At 46.7% G+C, this 21855-nt stretch overlaps 1 protein-coding gene across 2 annotated transcripts in view; it reads left to right on the top strand.

Annotated features, from left to right (window-relative positions):
• Nedd4 (NEDD4 E3 ubiquitin protein ligase) overlaps positions 1-8101 on the top strand; it is a 92670-nt gene extending 84569 nt beyond the window's left edge. For both annotated transcript variants that reach the window (XM_075965292.1, XM_075965291.1), the window contains 6 exons: positions 213-273; positions 1837-1896; positions 2691-2798; positions 3709-3805; positions 6919-6991; positions 7441-8101. In XM_075965292.1, the coding sequence (XP_075821407.1) occupies positions 213-273; positions 1837-1896; positions 2691-2798; positions 3709-3805; positions 6919-6991; positions 7441-7543 (502 nt within the window). In that variant the 3' untranslated portion in view covers positions 7544-8101. The remainder of the gene's footprint in view (positions 1-212; positions 274-1836; positions 1897-2690; positions 2799-3708; positions 3806-6918; positions 6992-7440) is intronic.
• Positions 8102-21855: the final 13754 nt, after the last annotated feature.

Raw genomic sequence — 21855 nt, 5'->3', positions numbered from 1 at the left:
TTGTTTGTTTGTTTTGAGATTTTCCTTAATTTGTTCCTTGTTCCCCATGGCCAGAATCTCAGTTTTCTTAGAAAAAGTATACCTCAGCCCTCTCTGTTTCTCTTCAGCTTTTGATAGTCCCAGCTAGTCTGTTCCTAACTGAAATAAACATGTCTTAAAATCGTTTCTTGGTTTGTGTGTGGAGAGAAAATGTTTTATTTGTTCTCTTTTAGCCTTGTAATACAATGGCGATTTGTGAACCGAATCCAGAAGCAAATGGCTGCTTTTAAAGAGGTACGCTTGGTCTTCCACTTGTTGCCCATAACTTTCAAGCCTTGGGCCCCCTTGTGTCTGAGACAGATAAGATGTGGTGGGCTCTGTAAAGCCATTCTTAGTATGTTTATACAGTTATGTGTTAGTTTAATTTTATGTTTTTAAAATGATGTGCATGTGCATGCCCGTGGAGACCAGTAAAGGGTCCCCTGGAGCTAGAGTTAGCGGCAGCTGTGAGATGCCTGACATGATGCTAGGAGCCAGACTCAAGGCCCTCTGCGAGAAGTGTTTACTCCAGCCACTGAGCCATCATTCCAGCCCCCTTAAGCATATTTTTAAATTAACAAAATATTGCTGGGGTAGATAAATGGTTAAAATACAATCATTCTAAGTAGCAAACACCGAGAAGACTGTGGAGATGCCGAGCCATCAAAAGTGCCTGACATTCAAGTGCAAGGGCCAGAGTTCTGATGCCAGAACCCATGTAAACACTGGGTGTGTGCGGCAGCCCACCTGTAATTCCAGCCTTGTTAGGTAGAAACGGGGGCCACCCCTTAAGACCCCCTGTTATGTTTTTTTTTTTTTTTTTTTTGGTTTTTTTGAGACAGGGTTTCTCTGCAGCTTTGGAGCCTGTCCTGGCACTAGCTCTTGTAGACCAGGCTGGCCTCGAACTCACAGAGATCCGCCTGCCTCTGCCTCCCGAGTGCTGGGATTAAAGGCGTGCGCCACCACCGCCCGGCGCCCTGTTATGTTTTTAAAATGGTATGCAGATACGTTTATGTAGACATGCGCACACAATTGTAATATTTTAGAAGCAGACAAAATCAGACAGGATAGAAATACCAAGTGTTTATTAAACTGATGCAAAGCTGACCTTGTTCAGTCTGCAGCCATGCAGATGGCAGTATATTGGAGGGCCAGTGGGGTATGAACTTTACATACTGTATGTACTTGGCTGTGAAAGGAAGAAGAGAGAGGTGGGGTTTTTGTTTTATTTTTTTGTTTGTTTGGTGGTGGTGGCGGCGGCGGCGGCTTTTCGAGACAGGGTTTCTCTCTGTAGCTGTGGAGCCTGTCCTGGAACTCACCTTGTAGACCAGGCTGGCCTTGAACTCACAGAGATCCACCTGCCTCTGCCTCCCAAGTGCTGGGATTAAAGGCATACACCACCACCACCAAAGGCTGAGAGGGGTGTTTTTAAGACTTTGGTGGGTGGAGGATAGTTAGGAGGAAGGAGCTGAGAAAGCAGCAGAAGATGCTGAGGTCCACAGAGGTCCTCCCTCCCTTTTCTGCAGTGGGCGTGGCCAGGGTGGAGGTTGGGCTTTGTGTGTCTCAGTCTTCCTTCGCAGTACTGTGAAGAAGGAATAATGAGGGCTTGAGAAGTAATGGAATGTTTTAATGCAGACACTTTGAGAAATAAAGACAGAGAGCAGACTAGGGCCATCCATTTTCTCACATTGGGACCACGGTGAAACGCTCGTGAGTGTGTAGTGGCATCTGTAGACCCAAGAGTGCGCCCATGCTTCAAGATGCTCAGGCGCAGGAGCCAAGCCTGCTAACCTGCTCGACACTTTCCTTTCCTTCCAGGGATTTTTTGAGCTGATACCACAGGATCTCATCAAGATATTCGATGAAAATGAATTGGAGGTAAGAAGTATTTGTGTGTGGCTGGGAATGTAGTTCAGTGGCAAGAACTCCAGGCCTGAGTTCAGTCCTCAGCACCACAGGGTGGGGATGGGGATGAGAAAGAGGCAGAGGAGTGGAAGGGGAAGGGGAGGCGAGGATACAGCTCAGTTGGTGGAGTGGTAGAGTTTATGGAGAGGAGGTGGGGAGGAAGGAGAGCGCTGCTGAGCATGCCTGAGGTCCTGGGTCCGCCCTCAGCACAGCCTAAGCAGGTGTGGTGATGCACACCTATTGGCCAGCTCTTGAGAGGTGGAATCAAGATCAATACTTCATTATTTTCCTCGGCTACGTTATAAGTTCGAAGCTAACCTGGGACTACGGGCGACCCTGTCTTTAAAAAGAGAACTGAAGGGCCAACAAGATGGCTCAGTGGGAAAAGCCTGACAGCCTGAGTAATCCCTGAGGGAGACCGACTCCCGCCAGCTCGCATCTGACTCTCATGCATGACACGGCACACACACGCCACACCCACATAACCAGCTAAATAAACAGATGGAATAAAAAGATTAGCAAAGAGAAATATTTTATTGTTAAAATAGAGTTTTGGCTGGGCATAGTGGTGCACACCTTTAATCCTAGCACTTGGGGGGAGGCAGATCTCTGTGAGTTTGAGGCCAGTCTGATCTATCTAATGAGTTCCAGAACAGCCAGAGCTACATAATGTGTGATAGATACCCTGTCTCAGAAAAACAAAAAAAAACAGAGCTTTGTACCCGGTTTCTCCTGCTTGAAGTTCTGACTGCACATCTTATCTGCAGCTTCTCATGTGTGGTCTGGGAGACGTGGATGTGAGCGACTGGAAGGAGCACACAAAGTACAAGAATGGCTACAGTGTCAACCACCAGGTCATCCAGTGGTTCTGGAAGGTAACCTGAAACCTGCTTGTCGGTGGATTCAATTGTACCTCTAGAATAACTTTCGGGGTGCATGGCACAGGGGTAACCCAGAAAAGCACACCAGCGATGTGTGATGTGCCTTTGAGTGTGGTTCCACCCTCCCAGATACTTAGAGGTAAGTAGGGAAAGCATGCAGTAAAGGAGCCGAAATAGGAACATTAGCTTTCCACCACCATAATAATTGTAATATTGTAAGAACTCGTAAGAGCTTGTAGTAACCCTCAACGTGGCTCCTTAAATTCTCTTACATGTCCTTGGCCACCCCTTCTCTTCAGACCCCTCTATCTTGGTCCTCTCTTTCCCTCTCCCCTCCTCTTCTTTCTCCTCCTCCTCTGATGGCCCAGTTCAGTCTACTGGCCTTGTTTAGTCTACTACTTTCTCTCCCTGCTCTGGACTCTTCCAGATGTCTCTTGTCTCTGGCTGTGCTCTTCCTCATGTCTCCAATAAAATCCTCCTCAACCACCAAAAAAAACAAAACTCGTACACATATGCCATTCTGTAATACCAACAAATATAATTGTTAAAGGTGTGTGTGTGTGTGTGTGTGTGTGTGTGTGTGTGTGTGCACGCACGCACATCACATGTATGTGGTGCCTACAGAAATCAGAAGAAGGCATCAGATTCCCTTGAACTTCAGTTACAGACAGTTGTGAGCCAACATGTGGGTGCTGGGAACTGATTCCAGGTTGTGTACAAAAGCAGTAAGCATTTTTAACTACTGAGGCATCTCTCCGGCTCCAAGAGAAAAGTTTTAGAAACAAGTTTTTTGAGAATAAGAAGAACAAAACCTTAGTGATTATTGATTTTCTGCATTCTGGTCGTTTTTTTCCAGGATAATTGTCTGTTATTTCTACTCTAAGAGAAGTCTTCTGTTTTTCAGGCCGTTTTAATGATGGATTCAGAAAAAAGAATCCGTTTGCTTCAGTTTGTTACTGGCACCTCCCGCGTGCCTATGAACGGATTTGCCGAACTCTATGGTAAGGATTCTGCATAGTTCTCTCAGAAATGCAGATACTGACTATCATTTTCGTGGGTGGTAGGGTCTTCAAGCTTCCGCCATTTTCAAGATGTTTTGCTTAATTTTAAAAAATTTTAAGTTGAAGACTTGGAAAACAACTTGGTTGGTAAAGTGCATACCTGGCAAGCGCTTGAGTCTGTCCCAGAACTAATGTTAAAAAGTTGGGCTTGGAGGCACACACTTGTGATCCCAGTCCTGGGGCAGAGGCAGTGGTCCCTGGAGTTCACTGGCTGGCCAGCTCAGACTGCTTGGCAAGATGCAAGATAAGAGACTGGGACCCAGAAGGAAGAAGTGGATGAGCAGAGCAGCCCCTGGGGTTGTCCTCCAGTGCACACATGCAAATATGCACGCACGGAAAATTGAGTGAAGGATACACTGGGAACCGGTTGTTACCTTCCATTCTTGTGCACTGAGCTCTCTTCTCTCTGTGGTCCCAGAAATAGTAGTGCCTCTAGGGCCGTGGTTTTCGACTCTTAACGATGGGACCTCTTATTATAGTTCCTCGTGTTTTGGTGACCCTTGCATTACTATTTCATAACTGTAGTGTTGTTACTGTTAGGAATTGTAAACATCTGTGTTTTCTGATGGTCTTGGGTGACCCCTCCCCAAGAGTTTTGACCCACAGGTTGAGAACCGCTGCTCTAGGGTAAGACAGAGTGTTAGCCGACATCTAAGCAATAAATAGTGGCCTCAGAGGATAAGGAAGTTAAATTATCCCTCTTGTCCAAGGATTAACTTCCTGCTATTTCAGCCACAGCCATCACTTCAGAAATAAGATATTTCAGTCAAGAGCTGAGGGGACAGCAAGGAGGTGGTATTACACACATTTAATCCCAGCATTCGGGAGGCAAGAGGCAGGCAGAGCTCTGTGAGTTTGAGGCCAGGTCTACAGAGCTAGTTCCAGGACAGCCAGGGCTACACAGAGAAACCCTGTCTCCAATAACAACAGATGAAAAGGCAGTGATAGCAGTCTCAGGCCTTTGGTTTCCCTGATTTGTTACATTGTTCTCTTTGTTCGATGTTACTACTTTGTTAATTGTTAGTGTGAGGTATGTACATCTGTGGAACACAGCAAATACGGGGTTCAGTAATACCCACTATTCCAGGCATCCACAGACTTGAAGCATTTTCTCTACAGATAAAGAGGAACTCAAAGGATTTCTTTGCAACTTGTTTTAAAAAGGGGTGGGGGCCAGGTTTTCCAAAGCTTTAGCTTTCTTAATCTTGGAATCTTATTTTTCCTTGTGTGGTTTGATGTGAGCTGTGGGGTAGAGGCTCTCAGTAGGTTTTCATTCTTGTGGGACATGGCAGGGCCCCAGAGAAGACCACACACAACTCCTCTCTTAATTTTTCATGTTATTTTATGTGTAATAGTGTGTTCCCTTCATGTATGTCTGCGCATCACATGTTTGCCAGGTGTCCATGGAGGCCAGAAGGGAATGTCAGATCCCCCAGAGTTAGAGCTACCCAGTGTGGGTGCTGGGAACCAAATTCGGGTCCTCTGCAAGAGCGGTGTGGGCTCTTTATAGCTGAGCTCTCCCTGGCCCGGTACTGAAACGTTAAGCTGTGAATCTGGTTGTGGGGGGTGAGATCTGGAGTTATAAAACTTACTCTGAGAATATTAAATATTCTCTCCCTGCCCCTGGCAGCTGCACGCACATTTGGAAGAGATTATGCGCTGTGAGGAGAAGAATGGAAAGTCACAGATCAGGATGTGAGCCTCATTAGCTGGTGGTTGGGGTATTGAGGACTGGAGAGAGCTAAGTGGAAACTCTGAAAGAAAAAGGCAGTTTCTAAAATGTCCATAACGAGAACAATTGTAGATCATGTAACAGGATCATGTGTACATAAAATGCTCCATGCCAGCGGTTCTCAACCTGTGGGCTTGATTCCTTTGGGGGTGGAATATCAGATATCCTGAATATCAGACATTTACATTATGATCATAACAGCAGCAAAATTACAGTTATGAAGAAGCAACAAAATAATTTTATGGCTGGGGGTCACCACGGTATGAGGAACTGTATTAAAGGGCTGCAGCAGTAGGAAGGTTGAGAACCACGGCTCTATACGAGTGTGCACATGCTCAGAAAGATTCCTGAATCGGGTATGTGGGCTCACACTTGTAATCCAGTACTTGGGAATCTGAAGCACCAGGGTAGACAGACGTTTAAAGCCGGCATCAGCTATATTGTGTGTCCAAGCACAGCCTGGACTAAGAGTGAAATCAATAGACGAACAAAGAAACAGGGCCCCTGAAACTGCAGTCAAAGCACTGGCCACCAAGCGTAGATGGCCTCCCACCGTTCTTCCCTGACCTCCATACGCGCACCTTACTTAACACATGTACGCTAAGATACACCAGAAAATGATAATGAGTAAATCTAATTTAAAGTGTTTTAAAGCTCAAGACTGAGACTGTGGCTAAGTAGTCAAGTGCTTTTATGGTATGTATGAGACCTAAGTTTAATACTGGAAAACAACAAAAGAAAATAAATCACCCAGACGGTGGTGGCGCACACCCTTAATCCCAGCACCCAGGAGGCAGAGGCAGGAGGATGTCTGTGAGTTCAAGACCAGCCTGGTCTACAAGAGTTAATTCCAGGACAAGGTCCAAAGTTACACAGAAACCCTGTCTCAAAAAAACTTAAAAAAAAAAAAAACCACCCAAAAAGCCCTCTTCAAACTTATGAGCTAGGATATGAATGATTTATATTCTTCAGATCCATTTTATTCTGTTAACTTTCAAGTTTTACAGTGATGTAATCAGAAAGGAAAAAGAAAAAAAACTTTTCCATAGGAATCAGAAGCAGAAAGAGAGTCCTCACTTCCTCTGTGTACCTGTGAAGAAAATCCTAATTGGAGATGCATCTGGGTCAGGGTTAGCAGATGGCAGGTGTGCCATGGTGGGACAGAGGGGCATGGCACTCACAGGTCAGATGACGGGCAGTGAATCCAGGCACAGGGCAGGCTTCTGTGTGTGCAAGCTCTGCATATAGGAAAAGTGTTTTTGCAGTGTTTAGGGTCTTGTGGGTAAACACATTAAACCACAGAAACTCGTGTTTCCCGTAGGCTCGAATGGACCACAGTCCTTCACAGTCGAACAGTGGGGCACCCCTGATAAGCTGCCAAGAGCGCATACCTGGTGAGTAGCTGTTTTATCCTTGATGGGCGGGGTTCCCTTCCCTGTTGGCCTAGGAGCACCCCTGCCAGGCCCTCTTGGGATGGGTGTGGGCCAGCCTTAGAGGAGAGGAAGAGACAAACACAAACCCAGAAACCCATGCTGCTTGAACTCAAAATCCAGGTAGCTAAGGACAGAGACCCCAACTGAACTGTTGGCTGTATTTCTTACTCCCTTTCCGTGGGTGATGGCCTCTACCCCAAAACATGCTAGAACATTGCATCTTGCCAACACAGTCAAGGAAGCCACTTACCTGGAGGGGTGGGGTGTGGGGATAAGACTGCACAGGGAGTCCGGTGAGCTCCCTGCCTGTTGTGACCTCTGGTAACAATGATGGAACATACTCCTGACAAGTAGCAACGGTATGTCTCCTGCATCACTGTCAGTCCTAACCTGATCCTCTGTCCTTTCAGCTTTAATCGCCTGGACCTGCCACCCTATGAATCATTTGAAGAACTCTGGGATAAACTTCAGATGGCGATTGAAAACACTCAGGGCTTTGATGGGGTCGATTAGATTACTAGGGACAAGCTGTGGCGTCTTAAACACCACAGCTTTTAAGCAAAAGCAAAATTGCATCTTAACATTTTCCAGAGTACTTCTAAAAGATAGTCACTGGCTCTTCCCGGGAGACCAGAGGGCAGTTTATCCATGGTTTCAGCCACCACCATCCTGAAGTGTTCATTTGTCCCGTTACTTCGTCCTGTCGTTGGGGTTCACACGACAGGGCGTTTGAGTCCTGAGTGTCTGAATGCTGACCGCATCTCATCTTGCTAGGCACATCTTTCTGAAACTACTGAGATTCCAACTGTGAAATATCTGTAATGAGTATCTGGTGGGGAAAATTTGATGCTTTTTTGAGATGAAATTTGGACAAAGAAAGTCTTTACTATTGAGTAAACTGCGACAGTCTAGCCCTACTTGTCGCTACGTATCCTGTAGAACTTGCCTAGTGTACCTTCTTGCCTAGATCTTTGGAACAACTTTGGAAAATGTGTCACCTATGTTTTTAGTCACTTGAGTCACTTGCAAAAAAAAAAAAAGAAAAAAAGAAAAAAGAAAAAAAAAGTTCCCCTTCACTCGGGATGTATCTCGCGTTTGTTAGCATGCCGCTTAGTCCAGCGATTCAGAAGACGAGTGGAGCGAGCTTTTCTTTGCAATGTGTAGAGTGTTAGGCCTCCCTCTCGCCTGTGCATCCTCAAGGCTTATCACAGGCTACAGTTACTTTGTGTTAGTGTGTGTAGAATTCCTTCAGATAAAACAAGCTCCACAAAGCAGTGTTTCTAAGCATGCCGTGAAGAACCAAGTTACGTGTATGACTTGCCCTTACCAGCCTTCTCTTCACGCTTGCAGTCACGTAGTACATACGTGTTTACGGAGTTCATTATGTTTACAGGTTAAGCGAATTTCTGTAGTTGCATTTTTATATTTTTAGTACCACATTAGTATAAAAGAATTTGTTTAAAATAACCAAAGAGTAGTTCAATGCATAATTTGTATAAATTTGTTACCAGGTTTCTTATGCTTTCTAAAAAATACTGTTTACTATGAAAATTACGTTTTATTAAAAGTCAAAACTCCTTGAGGCTGATGCTACAGGTGGAATCCCACCGAAACCACATGGAAGTAAGTCTAGGAAGAGAGCCATGCGTGAACCCGCACACGCAGACAGTGCCAGCTATGTACCGGTTCCTGGGGTAAAATTGTCAGCAGTGAGATCCAGTTCTGTTCTTCATCCTCGAGGAACCTAGAGCTATGTTGATGACTTAGTAAACAATGGAAAGGAAGGGTGAGCAGACCAAGGCAGAAGGAAAGGGAAGCGAGGTCCCACTCCATCTGCAGAGGGCATGTGTGCCAAGACTCCTTTTATTCATCCTGACATCGGTGTGATTATACAGAAAATGCCCATTATATATATATACCTATGAAAAAAAACTAAGCCTGCTTTTCAATGTGGTATTATAAATTAATGTAAGCATACGTTATAAACTTTCTGAGATACATATAAATGTCCTGTGGGAGCTGTCAGAACTGTATGGGGCCATTGGCTTTAGCTTGTTGGCTCTGACAAGTGCCTGTCAGCCCGTGGAAGAGATTTCGGTGAGAGTAGCAAAAACAGTTCCATAGGCCACATCATCACTTGGGTCAGGGAAAGTAACCCAGGCCAGAGCATGCTTCCCAAGTGTCTTTCCTGAGTCAGCCGGGCATGAGCGCCTGTGCAGTCCTGATTTTATTATTGGCCATCTGTGAACCTGCACTGCCAGGCTCCAGTCTCTTCATCTGTCAGGTATGAATAGCTGTGCCCACCCTTTTGTCTTTCGAGGCTATAGTAAGTTCTGAAATGCTGAGAGATCAGGCTTTCCTGCCAACCACCAGGGTCTGAGTCAGGCACCCAAGCTGCTCTCCTCCCAGTGATTTAGAGTAGGTGAAGATGAAGAAGCCTGCTGATCCCCAGTGTGCTGGCATAGATACGGATTCACGCATGGACTGTAGCATCCGAGTTCGCTTCCTCTACAGTACAAAGTAACACTAATACGGGCTGGTGTCTTACCTGGAATGTCCCCATTGTATGGAACTAAGGGCGAAACTTCCTGTGAAATAGAATTGTGCGTGGTCATTGAGTCCCGCCTCTGAGAAGTCATCGCAGCAGGGCTTAGAAAACACAAGCTGTCCTTTCGTCAGGCCGCTGTCCTTGGGGGTGGTCCGGTGACTTGACGAGAGTCTGGTGGCCCAGTGGTCTGGAGAGAGCACCACAGCCCTCAGGCCAGTTCACATGAAAATATCTGTGACATTCTGCTGCCGGGGGGCTGTGGAGTCACTTTCACCACGAGGCGAAGGCTTTGTGCTTTTCTAGAAAAGCATTTTAGCCTTCGTTTTTCTCTAATTCTCCTCCCCCCAACAAATGAAACACAAAATTGCATTGCAGATGCAAACCCAATGATAATTGTTTTAGCTTTTTATTTATAACGCCCAAGTTATTCCTAATATCAAGTTAAACACAATTGGTTTTGATGATAAGCTATTTGACATTGTTTTTAAATTCTTTCTTATATGGTAAATGTATATCCAGATTAATGTATCAAAATTTATTGCATAAACTATAAAATCATTTTCAAAATCTCAATTCCACAAATAAAGTTCTATTCTAATTTTAAAGACAAAGCTGTGGCTCGTTTTTTACCTGGAAATGTCTTCAGACTGGTTTGCTTAGGGATGGCTTCAGGTTCTCAAGACAGACTTGACGTGTGAACACCGCCTGCAGTTGCTGACCCTCTGATAGACAGCCTGTCTCCGCTGTCCAGAGCTGCCCTCTGACCACCAGGCAGCCAAGTGTAGGAGGCAGTTTAGTTTAGGGCTCCCCATTTGGTTTAGGGGTATACACAGCTGCCTTTAATAATGAGCTCGGCAGCCTAGTTCCTTCTGCATGTACTGTGTGTTCAAGAACAGCCTGATCTACAGAGTGAGTTCCAAGACAGGCTCTAAAACTACAGAGAAACCCTGTCTTGAAAAAACCAAAACCAAACAAAAAAATCAGGCTGTAGACAAGTCCGTAGAGCATTTTCTTAAATTAGTGAGTAATACATGCAGGCCCCATCCATTATAGGTGGGGAAACCCTTGACTTGTGGTCCTGGGGTCTGTAAGAAAGTAAACCGAACAAACCAATAAGCAACACCCTCCCATCAGTCCCACCCCCAGGTCCCTGCCCTGCTTCAGTTCCTGCCCTGACTTCCTTTGAAGATGAACAGTGATGAGAAAGAGTGAGCCAGATCAACCCTTTCTCTCCAAGTTACTTTTGATTATAGTGTTTTGTCCCAGCAAAAGAAACCCTAACCAGGGCATCCCATCTGCTGTCAACTCAAGGTTGCATGAACTGACCCGAACAGCAACAAGTGGGACTCAACACTGCATGCTCAACTCACTCCTCCCAAGGAAGCCCCTGACGCTTGCTCTCAGTACCACGGAGGGTAAGTTGACCTGAGGTTCAACTTAACTCTCGGGTGCTTCCTTGTTATGTAGGGAAAGGAAAGGCCGGAGATGTCCCTTTTTTATTTGGAGATTGGTATTCTATGCAGGATTGGTTGGTGGGTCCCAGTCAAAACAAGAGTCCAGAAAGGAGGAAAGCGTGAGGGAGAAGGACAGTGGTGGACTTCCAGCCCTGGCATGGCTGGACCATCCATGCAGCCAAGTGGCTCTGGAGCAGACATCTTCCTCTTAGTCCAGTTAGCCAGAGGCTAAATGCATGGCTGTAGGTACAGCAGCACCATCCAGTCCCTTAAGTTCAGTGGAAAATAATTATCAAGGTAAGTCATCTGTGTTCCTGGACATAGTTTCTTTTTAACAAGAATATTTTTAAACGTGTGTGTGTGTGTGTGTCTAGAGTCTGTGTGTGTGCACCACCTGTGTGCAGTGCCCACAGAGGCCAGAAGAGGGCATCAGATCTTGAACTGAAGTTACAGGTGGCTATGAGCTGTATTACATGGGTTCTGAGAGCCAAACCTGGGTCCTCTGCAAGAGCAGTCAGTGCTCTTAACTGCTGAGCCATCCCTCCAGTCCCCAAACAAGTACATTTTACACAGGAGGAAGTCAAGAATAGTCACTCAAACTACTATGGACAGTAAGCACAGCAAACCACAGCTAATCTCCATTTAAACAAACAGGGTTTTCACTGATGATAGACTTGAAAGCACAGCCTAGATGAAGGACTTTGTTAATACTCTGTCCCTGGGCACCAGTCCAAGAGCAGCATAAATATTCTTCCGGGCTGATGACAGTGTGATATCTTATGTTTAGCCTCTGATGGGATAACCACATTCTTGGTGATAAATGGCTAACCACCCGCTGCATTTGCTTCCTTAGTGTTGCTGTTGCTTGAAGTGCTTGAGATTTGGTGTTGCTGATATGTGGCTTTTAGAGCCAGGAGGATTCAGAGACATTGTCACCTCATCTGCCTCTTCAAAAGAATTGTGAGAAGAGAAAAAAAAAATTCTAGGAAGACAGTCACTACCAGGATTCTAGGATCGTCTATTGTTACCCAGGAGCTCTGCTTGCTTGCTTGTTGCATTGCTCTCTGGGGACAGTGTAGAAAGGAACGTGGGGGTTAGTGTCAAAACCTCTAGTCAGAAAGCAGACATGAGGGTGCACATATGTAATCCCAGCACTGGGGAGGTGGATGCTGGAAGATCAGGAGTTCAAGCTCACCTTTAACTGATAAGGAGTTCTAGGGCAGCCTGAACTACATAAGACCCTGTCTCAAAACCAATAGAAAAAGACTTGTGATTAGTCATGTAGACATTGCCAAGGTAGGGACCTTAGGGAGAAAAGAGAAATAACATGGGCTTGGGAAGGAAGCTTTACCGAGACCTGTGTGAGGGTCCCAAACTGCAGCCCTAACCCATGGGCATATATGCGATATGTAATTTTATATTTCCTAATAGCCACATTCAAGCAAGTGAAAAATAGAATGGGAAGTCATTTGCAATGTTTATTGAAGCCACTGTATACTGTATATTTTAATATATAATCCATATACAGTTGGTAATGAGCTAGCTGGTTTTTCACCTTAAGGTGCTAGGCCTTCAAAATTCAGTATGGCCTCACACCATACCACATCTCAGTTCAGACTGGCCACGTTCCAAATAGCCACGTGTGCCCGGTGCTGTGGATCAAACAGTCCTGGTGCTGATGAAGAAGGCGGAACTGTGTAGGAGAGAGACAACGAGAAGCTGATATACTGGATCCACTTTCTCCCTTAGGCTCCAGGAAAACCAAATGCTGAGAACTAAGCCAAGCTCAACCGGTTGTCACTTTCTGCAGTTTCAACATCTACACTGAGAGGGCTCAGAATGGCTATCTGGTTAGAAGCGGTTCGTGTTTCCCCAGAAGCCAGGTTCCTCTTCACTGAGACGTGTGTTTACAAATGGCAACTTGGGTGAGAGGCTAATCGGGGTATGAGGGCATCTCAGTCACTGTTCCATGGCTGTGAAGAGACACCATGACTAAAAACATTTAATTGGGGGCTTGCTTACAGTTTTAGGGGCTCAGTCCCTTATCGGCATAGCAGCAGACAGGTATGGCTCTGGAGAAGTGGCTGAGAGCTACAACCTGATCTGTGAGCAGAGAGGGAGGCCGAGAGGGAGAGACTAAGAATAGGCCTGGCTTGCGATGTGAAGCTTCAAAGCCCACCCAAGTGACACACTTCCTCCCACGGGGCCACACCTCCTAGTCTTTCTATTCTTTCCGAATGATTCCAATCCCCGGTAACTAAGCCTCCAGATATATGAGCCTGTAGGGGCCATTCTTACTCAAACCACCACAGTGGGAAAAGAGTTTGAACCCTCAGCTCATGCCCACATCTGCTGGTGAGGAAAGGGGGTGTGGGGAGAAACCCTTCTAGGGCTGAGGGTGCGGCTCACCTATCACACAGGGAAGTCTGGGTTTGCTCCTCGGTGTCAACTGGGTATGGTGGACACCGCTGCCGCCATCCTGACACTCGAGAGGCAGACACAGGAGCATCCAAGGTTGAAGATCATCCCTGGTTATATAGCAAGCGTGTTCTGGGCTACACGCGATTCAGAGAGAGAGAGATGCTGAGCTGCGGTTGTCCTCAGTAGCCATGCTTAGGGCAGTGGGCATGGTGGGTAGAAACAGGCCTAGGGAAAGAGGTGTCCAGGAATGAGATGGTTTGTCTGTAGGAGCAAGAGACAGAGGGCAGTGACGGAATGCCTGGTGAAAAAACTGTTTGAGGCCTGAGCTCCTGGAGACTGGGGTGGCAGGGGTCACCCGGGAGCAAACCTCTGACATGCAGGGGAAGGCAGAGGCTGTGGGAGAGACATCTGTTTGTTTTTTTGGGTCTGAGGATAATAACAAGATGCGACCAGCCCAGGAGGGCTAATGGGGTGCAGATGGAGTGCTGGCTGGGAGCTGGGTCCAGCTGGAGGCTTTGAACTGGAACCGCTCAGTCATTCTCAGCGGCGCGTGTGGCCTGTGAAGTAAGACGCGGGGCTGCTCACAGATAATTATGAGCTCCTCCCAGCGAGGGAAGAGCAGAGATTGTCTTGGGGAGGAAAAATAGAAACAGACGATTATGGAAACAGCCGATCTGTGTCCCATGGGCGACGGCCCCGGGTGAGAGCTAGCGGGTGGGCAATTTGTTCACCTCTTAGGTGACTCTCCCATTACCTAAGGGCAGCAGGTACGAAGTCAGAATTTCCCGCTAGGCCGGTATGACGTCCTCTGCACACACCTTAACACCTGGGCAGCCTGATGTCCACTGACTGCCAGTGTTCATAGTCTCCTGTGCGCCTTCACCCCCCTCTAAGGGTGTCTGGGCCCCCTACCCAGACCTGAGACTCCCCACCCCCGCCCCGTCACCCCCCAACCCCTGGGCCTGAGCATCCCAGATAAAGACAGTCTTGTTTAGCCTCTAAGGCTAGGAGGTCGCTGCTGTGGGGAGCCCAGCCTGTACCTGCAGAGAACTTAGGGAGGGTCCGTGGACATGGATACAGCACCTGCACAGGACTTATGGAGGGTCTGTGGACACGGCACCTGCAGAGGACTTGGAGAAGGCACACAGACACAGCCATATTACCTCCACGAGGTGACTGGGCAGATAGAGAAATCAACCAGGCCAGGTGGCCCAGGCAGGAAGAACAATGAGATGCTCTCGGAGCCTTTAGGAAGTCTTGCAGAAGAGAAGTCAAGCCCGGAAAAGAGTTATGGTAACCGTACAAACGCAAAGGTCTCCGAAGGGTGAGATCTGAGAGCTAGGGTATACACTCCCACCTATTTACTGCTAGCTGACCTGAACAGAAAAGGTCTTTCAATTCCACACTGAAATTACGTGCCAGGGCTGACTGAGGATGCGGCTCAGCTGGTAGGGAGCTTACCTAGAATGCACCAGGCCCTCCCTGGCTTCCATCCCCAGCACTACGTAAACTGGGCGTGGCAATATGCACCTCTTACTACAGCATTCTGGCGGGGGGGGGGGGGGGTGTCGGGTCGTCTTTGGCTGCCTGTTGAATTCATATCCGTTTGGACTACGTGAGACCCTGTCAGGGAGCAAAAGGAAAGAAATTAGAAGCCAAAGGAAAACAGATTTCCTGGCCCCAAAAGTACCCATAGTCAACTATTGTTCCAGAGTTGGTTACTTAGAAGAGAGACACTTGCCCAAGTTGGAAAAGAGCCCCCAAGGTCTGTGGGAGCCATACTCTACCCCAGCCACCCTGTCTTGGCTCCTGAAGCTGACCTTGGGCCGGGAGGGACAGCCAAGACAGAGGTTCGGGCGAGCAGTGTGTTCTCCACACAGCACAGGTCCCCGGACTGTGCCATCTGCCTGAGCTCTCCCCTAGGGCTTCTGAGTGGGAGAAGTATTTCACAATTCAACACCACAAAACGCTCCTGAATATTGAATTACCCCAAAGATGCTTAGTGTTCGCGGGCACGGGTGCAGAGAGCATATGCGCCTGGCACCGTAACGGGCAGCCGCAAATGTGAGGTTCTAAACGATGTTGGTTACCTAATTGAATATAAGAAATGTTGTCTCTTGGAGGCTATAGAATCCCTGCCAGGGTGACAATAACCATTTTCCTTTGACTCAGCTTCGGTGTGCCCTGCCAGCTGTGTGGGGCAGCCTCATTCGGAAGCCTGTTTGCTAAGCTATGGGGCTTGGAAGTGTTTTCGACTGGTGGGATCCAGGTCTGTTCGCACTTTAAATTGGCCGCGTGCATGCGCACAATGACCCGTCTATGTACTTGGATTGAAAGGGTGACTCGGCCCCTGAGGGAGTGGATAGCTTCAAACCCTAGGACAATCATTTGTGAGAGCCCCAACTGTGGGCCATTCTTCCTGGAGAGCGGCACCCAAGAGCGCTAGCAGGCAGCGCAGCTATTTAGATGGTGCTTTTAATTCTCTTTAACACGTTTCGCCTTTTATTGTCTCATTCCACTGAGTGCCAACGAAGTTGGTAAAAGCGCACACCCTCATTCTCATCTGGGAGTTAGAAAGGTAAGCTAGGCGCCGTCAGGGCTCGCCGTTGCTCACCCACTGAGTAAATGAGAAGCAGGTCTAGAAGTGAGGTCAGTCTCTTTGGGTGGTCTCCGGACTCCGGCTTTCGACAGATTCCACCTCTGAGGAGGCCTAATGCATGCACCTTAATCTCCCATGCTTGACCTGTAGGTGAGGCCGGAGACCACCCTTCAATCTGGAGTCTCAGTCAGGTCCCCTTCCTCGCGACCACATGGGAAGGGCGCAGATAAACTAAGGACAGCTAGACCTTACTGGATTTGCATTTTATACAGTCTTAGTGAGTCCTAAAACGATGACATACATCATAAGGAAACATGACTCATCAGAAACCTAATGGGTTGGGGTGCTGTGGCCTCGGATCCCCAAATATGATTCACAATTTGCTAATGATTCTCTAATGCAAGCTGCTGAGGGAGGGACCTCACTCTGTCCCCTTGGTTCTTTATTCTTTGTGCACAGATAAATTTTTTTCTGATATATCTCTCCTTCAGTCCATGTGTGTGTGCATGCATGTGTGAGCACGTTTGTCCATGCACTTTGTATAGTACACATGTATGTGCATGTTTGCATATATATATGTGTGTGTGCACTATGTGTATGCATAGGTCCATATATTGTGTCTGTACACACATGTATATGTGTGTATACACATGTGTGCATGTGTTCTGTATGTTCACGTCCATATGTGCACATCTATCCACAGTTCTCTGCAGCACAGCTGGTGTCTGGTTATTACAAATCATGGCCAGGCCGCTCATCCCTACACTCTTTCCCCCTGCGCTCTATCCTGAAAGGGTCTGTCTCAGATTATTAGCTGTGGGTTACATCAGCCTTCTCTCCTCAAGAAGAGAGAAGCTGTTTATGTTTCTCAAGAAATTTTATGGTGTAGGTGGTAAGATCTGGCTTCCTGCAGAGCACTGAGAGGCAGACCCAAGAAAGAAAGCAATCCTGTGTCCCTGGCACTTCCTGGTTGCCCACGGCCTCCCTCCCGCAGCTGACATTGATAAAAAGCTCATCAAAGGAATCGGCCAGCCTCACTATGGGCTTTGAAAACATCACTTAGTGTGTGAGGCAGAATCCTATTTAAGATGCAGATCTTTTTTTCTACAGAGAATACAATGTATGTTGTCTCCATCTTGTTGGCTATCACATTCCTAAAACCTCACTCAACACAGCCTTGAAATGAGTTGAAAGCAAGTATATTTTGAAATGTAATTTGACACTCCCGGAGAACTCAGGAGTAGGCGAACAAATGGAAGATGCCCCTATTCTTGCAGGGAATGATTCAACATTACAAAACCACTGTAGCTCCAGATCCAGGGGATCTGACGCCCTCTTCTGGCCTCCACGCACACCTGCACTCACTTGTGCAGACACACAACACAAATTTAAAAATTAACAAATATTTTTAAAAATCTAGTGTGATACTAGCAACCTTTAAAAAGACAAATTGATATTTTTTAAAATATTTATTGATTTATTATGTATACAATATTCTGTCTGTGTGTATGCCTGCAGGCCAGAAGAGGACACCAGACCCCATTACAGATGGTTGTGAGCCACCATGTGGTTGCTGGGAATTGAACTCAGGACCTTTGGAAGAGTGGGCAATGCTCTTAACCTCTGAGCCATCTCTCCAGCCCCAACAAATTGATATTAACGTTTATATATAAGAAACAGAAATTTAGAGAAAGCTTGGGGGAAAAAAAACTACTAGATGTGACTAGGCCAATCCCACATCAAAATGCAGTGCTAATCTATTATTAAAGTCATGATGGTGTAACACCCAAACACTAGTGAAAAGCAAAGGAAAGTCAGGAAATGATTGAATACATAGGGAAAAAATTCATCAATTTTTAAAAGTGATGTCTCAAATCACAGAGCAAAGACGGGCCCTTTAAGGAATGCCGCTATTGAGACTAAAGAAATGGGTAAGAGTACATACTGTTGCTGGTCGGTGGTGGCGCACGTCTTTAATCCCAGCACTGAGGAGGCAGAGGCAGGTGGATCTCTAAGTTCAAGGCCAGCCTGGCCTACAGAGCAAATCCAGGACAGCTAGGGCTACACAGAGAAACCCTGTCTCAGAAAACAAAACAAGAGCATGCACTGTTTCTGCAGATCCCAGCACCACAGCCTTAGGGGGCCCACAGTCATCTATAACTACAGTTCCGGGGTCCGAGGCCCTCTTCTGACCCTAGCAGGCACTACATGCCCATGGTACACTACAGACAAACAGGCTAACACACACACACACACACACACACACACACACACACACTCACTCTCACACACACACAAAGTTGAAAATGTTTAAACAATACTTTCATCTCTCCCCCGCCGTGGGTGGCATTCCTTTTATTAAATTTTTAGCAACCCTCATATTTTATCTTCCTGCTGGTTCCCGCTTCTCTTCCTAACTGTTCATCTAACTTTTCCTTCTGTATTTTCAAGATTTAAGGTGCTAACATTTGGGGTTCCAAAACAGAATGTGGTTCTTCTTACATTGCTTGCTGACTAAATTCAGTGCCTGAAAATCAGCATTATGATGGCCAGCAAGATGGTAAAGCCCCCTGCCACCCAGTCCCATGGATGAATTCAACCCTTGGAACACACATAGCAGACGGAGAAAACTGAATGCCTGAGGATTGTTCCCCGACCTCCATGCTCACACCAGCGCATGCTCACACCTGCTTCTGCAGAGAGCTCACACTCCCAGCGCTCACACCCTCTGGTGGCTCAGGGCCATTGGTAACGTCAGGTCCAGGACATCTGATATAAGCACAAAATAAATACATTTGAAAAATGCATGATTTACTTCCGCCTCAAATCATGTGCAAGTCAGAGGACAGCTTCCTCGAGTCAGTCTTTCCTTCCACCACAGGACCCGAAAATCAAACTCAGTCGCCAGGCTTGGGCGACCTGCATGTTCACTGCTGAGAATCTCTCTCTAAGCCCTCTCCTGGAATCCTTAATAGCTTCCTTGTGTATTTAATCCACAATGGTCTTTACCACATTTCCATTTAGTTTCAAACTCTTTGTAACTACATGTCCATTGAAGTGGTTATGTTCCCTGTAGATCTGTCTCCCAGCCCCGCTGCGTCCTGAGACTCTTCTACACTGGGCTCAGTCATGGGTCCTTTTGCAATTTGCTTCCTTGGTTTTCATTCTTTTTCTTTTCCTTTTTTAAAAAAAGATTTGTTTGTTTATGGATATAAGTGCTCTATTTGCATGTGCGCCAGCTTGACAGAAGAGGGAATCAGATCCCCTTGTAGATTGGTTGTGAGCTGCTATGTGGTTGCTGGGAACTGAGCTCAGGTCCTCTGGATGAATATCTGTCCAATCTGCTTCTGACACGTCTCGGGGTAAATTCCTAAAACACAGACTGCGTATAGTTTATTAAGTCTTGAGAGAATCTTAGCTTTGTCCTCATGTTCAGGTGATCGTTGCATTGAGTACAGACTTCTAGTTAATAATAATTTATTGTCATGGTCTTTGACATTTGTCCCATTGTATTCTGCCATTGATGGCTGTGACCAGCACCCAAAAGCATATCAGCTTTATTCTCCCTTTAACCACTAACGACTTTCACGTTCAGTTTCGGGAGGGTTCATTATATATCTATGTATGAATCTACTCATTTAGAGGTAGGTTCTTACTATGTAGCCCTGGCTGACCCTGGCTGACCTGGAACTCACTATATAGAGACTGGCTGGCTTCAGACTCACAGAGATCTGCCTGTTTTGCCTCCTGAGTGCTGCTATTGAAGGCATGCCTACCACACCTGGTGCATTTTCTAGATTTATTGTGCAAGGCATTCTGTGTGCAAGTGTGAACTGCTGGGGATTGACTCTGGAGCCTCTCGAAAGCGAGGCAAGGAAATGACACCCTTGGCACTAGTGGGTCCTGGGAACTTATGTTATGTTATGTTACGTTACTGTTATGTTACCATAATGCGATTCAACTTTAGAATTGTTTTTCCTTTCATAGTTTTCTCTCCTGCCTATTTGTGGCTCTTTCTGGAACTCGACATTCTAACCTTGGGCTTAATTGGTCCCCTATCTCTTCATTATTGTGTTTTGTTTATGTATTTTACTTTGGAGTTTTTTTTAAAACATTTATTTATTTATTATGTATACAATATTCTGTCTGTGTGTATGTTTGCAGGCCAGAAGAGGGCACCAGACCTCATTACAGATGGTTGTGAGCCACCATGTGGTTGCTGGGAATTGAACTCAGGACCTTTGGAAGAGCAGGCAATGCTCTTAACCTCTGAGCCATCTCTCCAGCCCCTACTTTGGAGTTTTTGAGACAGGGTTTTCGTCCTGGCTGTCTTGGAACTTGTTATGTAGACCAAACTGGCTTCAAACTCACAAAGATCCTCTGCCTGCCCTGGAGGATGTTGAGATTAAAGGTGTGCACCACCGTTCCCAGTTTCCATGGGTCTTAATTTCACCATCTGGGAGTTTTCCTTCTTCTTTGATTGAATTTCCCTTTCAGCAATCTTTATTGCTGTTTTGTTTTTTGTTTTTTCCAGACAGGGATTCTCTGTGTAGCCCTGGCTGTCCTGGAACTCACTCTGTAGACCAGGTTGGCCTCGAACTCACGGAGATCCGCCTGCCTCTGCCTCCTGAGGGCTGGAATTAAAGGTGTGCGCCACCACCACTCAGCTTTTTTTTTGTTCTTATTTTTATTTTTATGTTCTCACAAAGATTTATTCGTGTTGTGTGTATGTTTGTGGGCACATGCATGCGTTCACATGTACAGCCCAAGGCATCCCTGTGGAGATCAGAGGAACACCTGTGGGAGTTGGTTTTTTTCTCTCTGCTTTGTGGATCCCAGGGATTAAACCCAAGTTGTCAGGGGTGGTGAGAAACCCCTTTACCTAACTGAGCCATCTGGACAGCTCTATTTTATAGTATCCTGTCTTGTTTTATGGACACGATACCCTCTGACGACATTTATGGACTCGCATTTTAAGACTCCCATTCCCTGATTTAATTTTATTTCCCCCTGGGATGAGTTCATCACTCTAGGTATTCTGGGAGTGCTGCTTAGATTACTGTCTGTGTTTGTAGGATGAGCTATAGCGAGGTGGTGTGCACTAGTAACCTGAGCACCGAGTCAGGAAGACAGGCAAGGGTGTGAGACCTGCCTGCTCTCCATAGTGAATCCCAGGCTAGTCAGGGCTGCGGGGTGAGACCCTGCCTCAGAACAGCAAAAGGAAAGGGGAAGGAGGGGAAGGATGGAGAGGGGAACGGAGAGGGGGAGAAAAGCAGGGGGTGGTGGGGAGAGAGGCGTGTGGGTCTGCTGCTAGGCACAGTCATCCCAGGCAATACTAGTTCTACAGAGGGTTAATGTTGGTAGGGAAAAGCTACAAAAAGAAATTAAGTGTTTAAATTTTTCCAATGGTATAGACACTAGCTTCCAAGCATCTGTGGGTAAGAAAGGAGAAAGGATGGCAGATCAGCAGATCCTCCCAGCTTCCTTCCTCACAGCTGAGCTGAGGGAGACTCTGTCCTGTCCTCCAGCCTCAGCCTCGGGGACACTGTGTGTGTGTGACTGTAGTCCCACAATCGAGGCCTCCTCCAACCCGAGCTTCTGCTGGCTGCTGGCTTCAGCTCAGGCACAGCCGGCTGCAGCGGCCGCTCTGTTCCAGCAGCTCTGGGCCTTGCGCCTGTGGGGCCGGCGCTATAAATAGCCCTGATTACAGATTTGCCTCTTGTTAACTGCTGGCACTTTATGGCTCTCCATTCAAAATAGGCCTGGCCAGTGTTTAGTCTCTCTGGGGGGCAGCTGTAAAGGC

The sequence above is a fragment of the Microtus pennsylvanicus genome, chromosome 3 (assembly GCF_037038515.1).
Source record: "Microtus pennsylvanicus isolate mMicPen1 chromosome 3, mMicPen1.hap1, whole genome shotgun sequence".
Taxonomy (NCBI): Eukaryota; Metazoa; Chordata; class Mammalia; order Rodentia; family Cricetidae; genus Microtus; species Microtus pennsylvanicus.
Note: the sequence above shows the minus strand (reverse complement) of the source record. Positions and strands in the feature narration are given on the sequence as shown.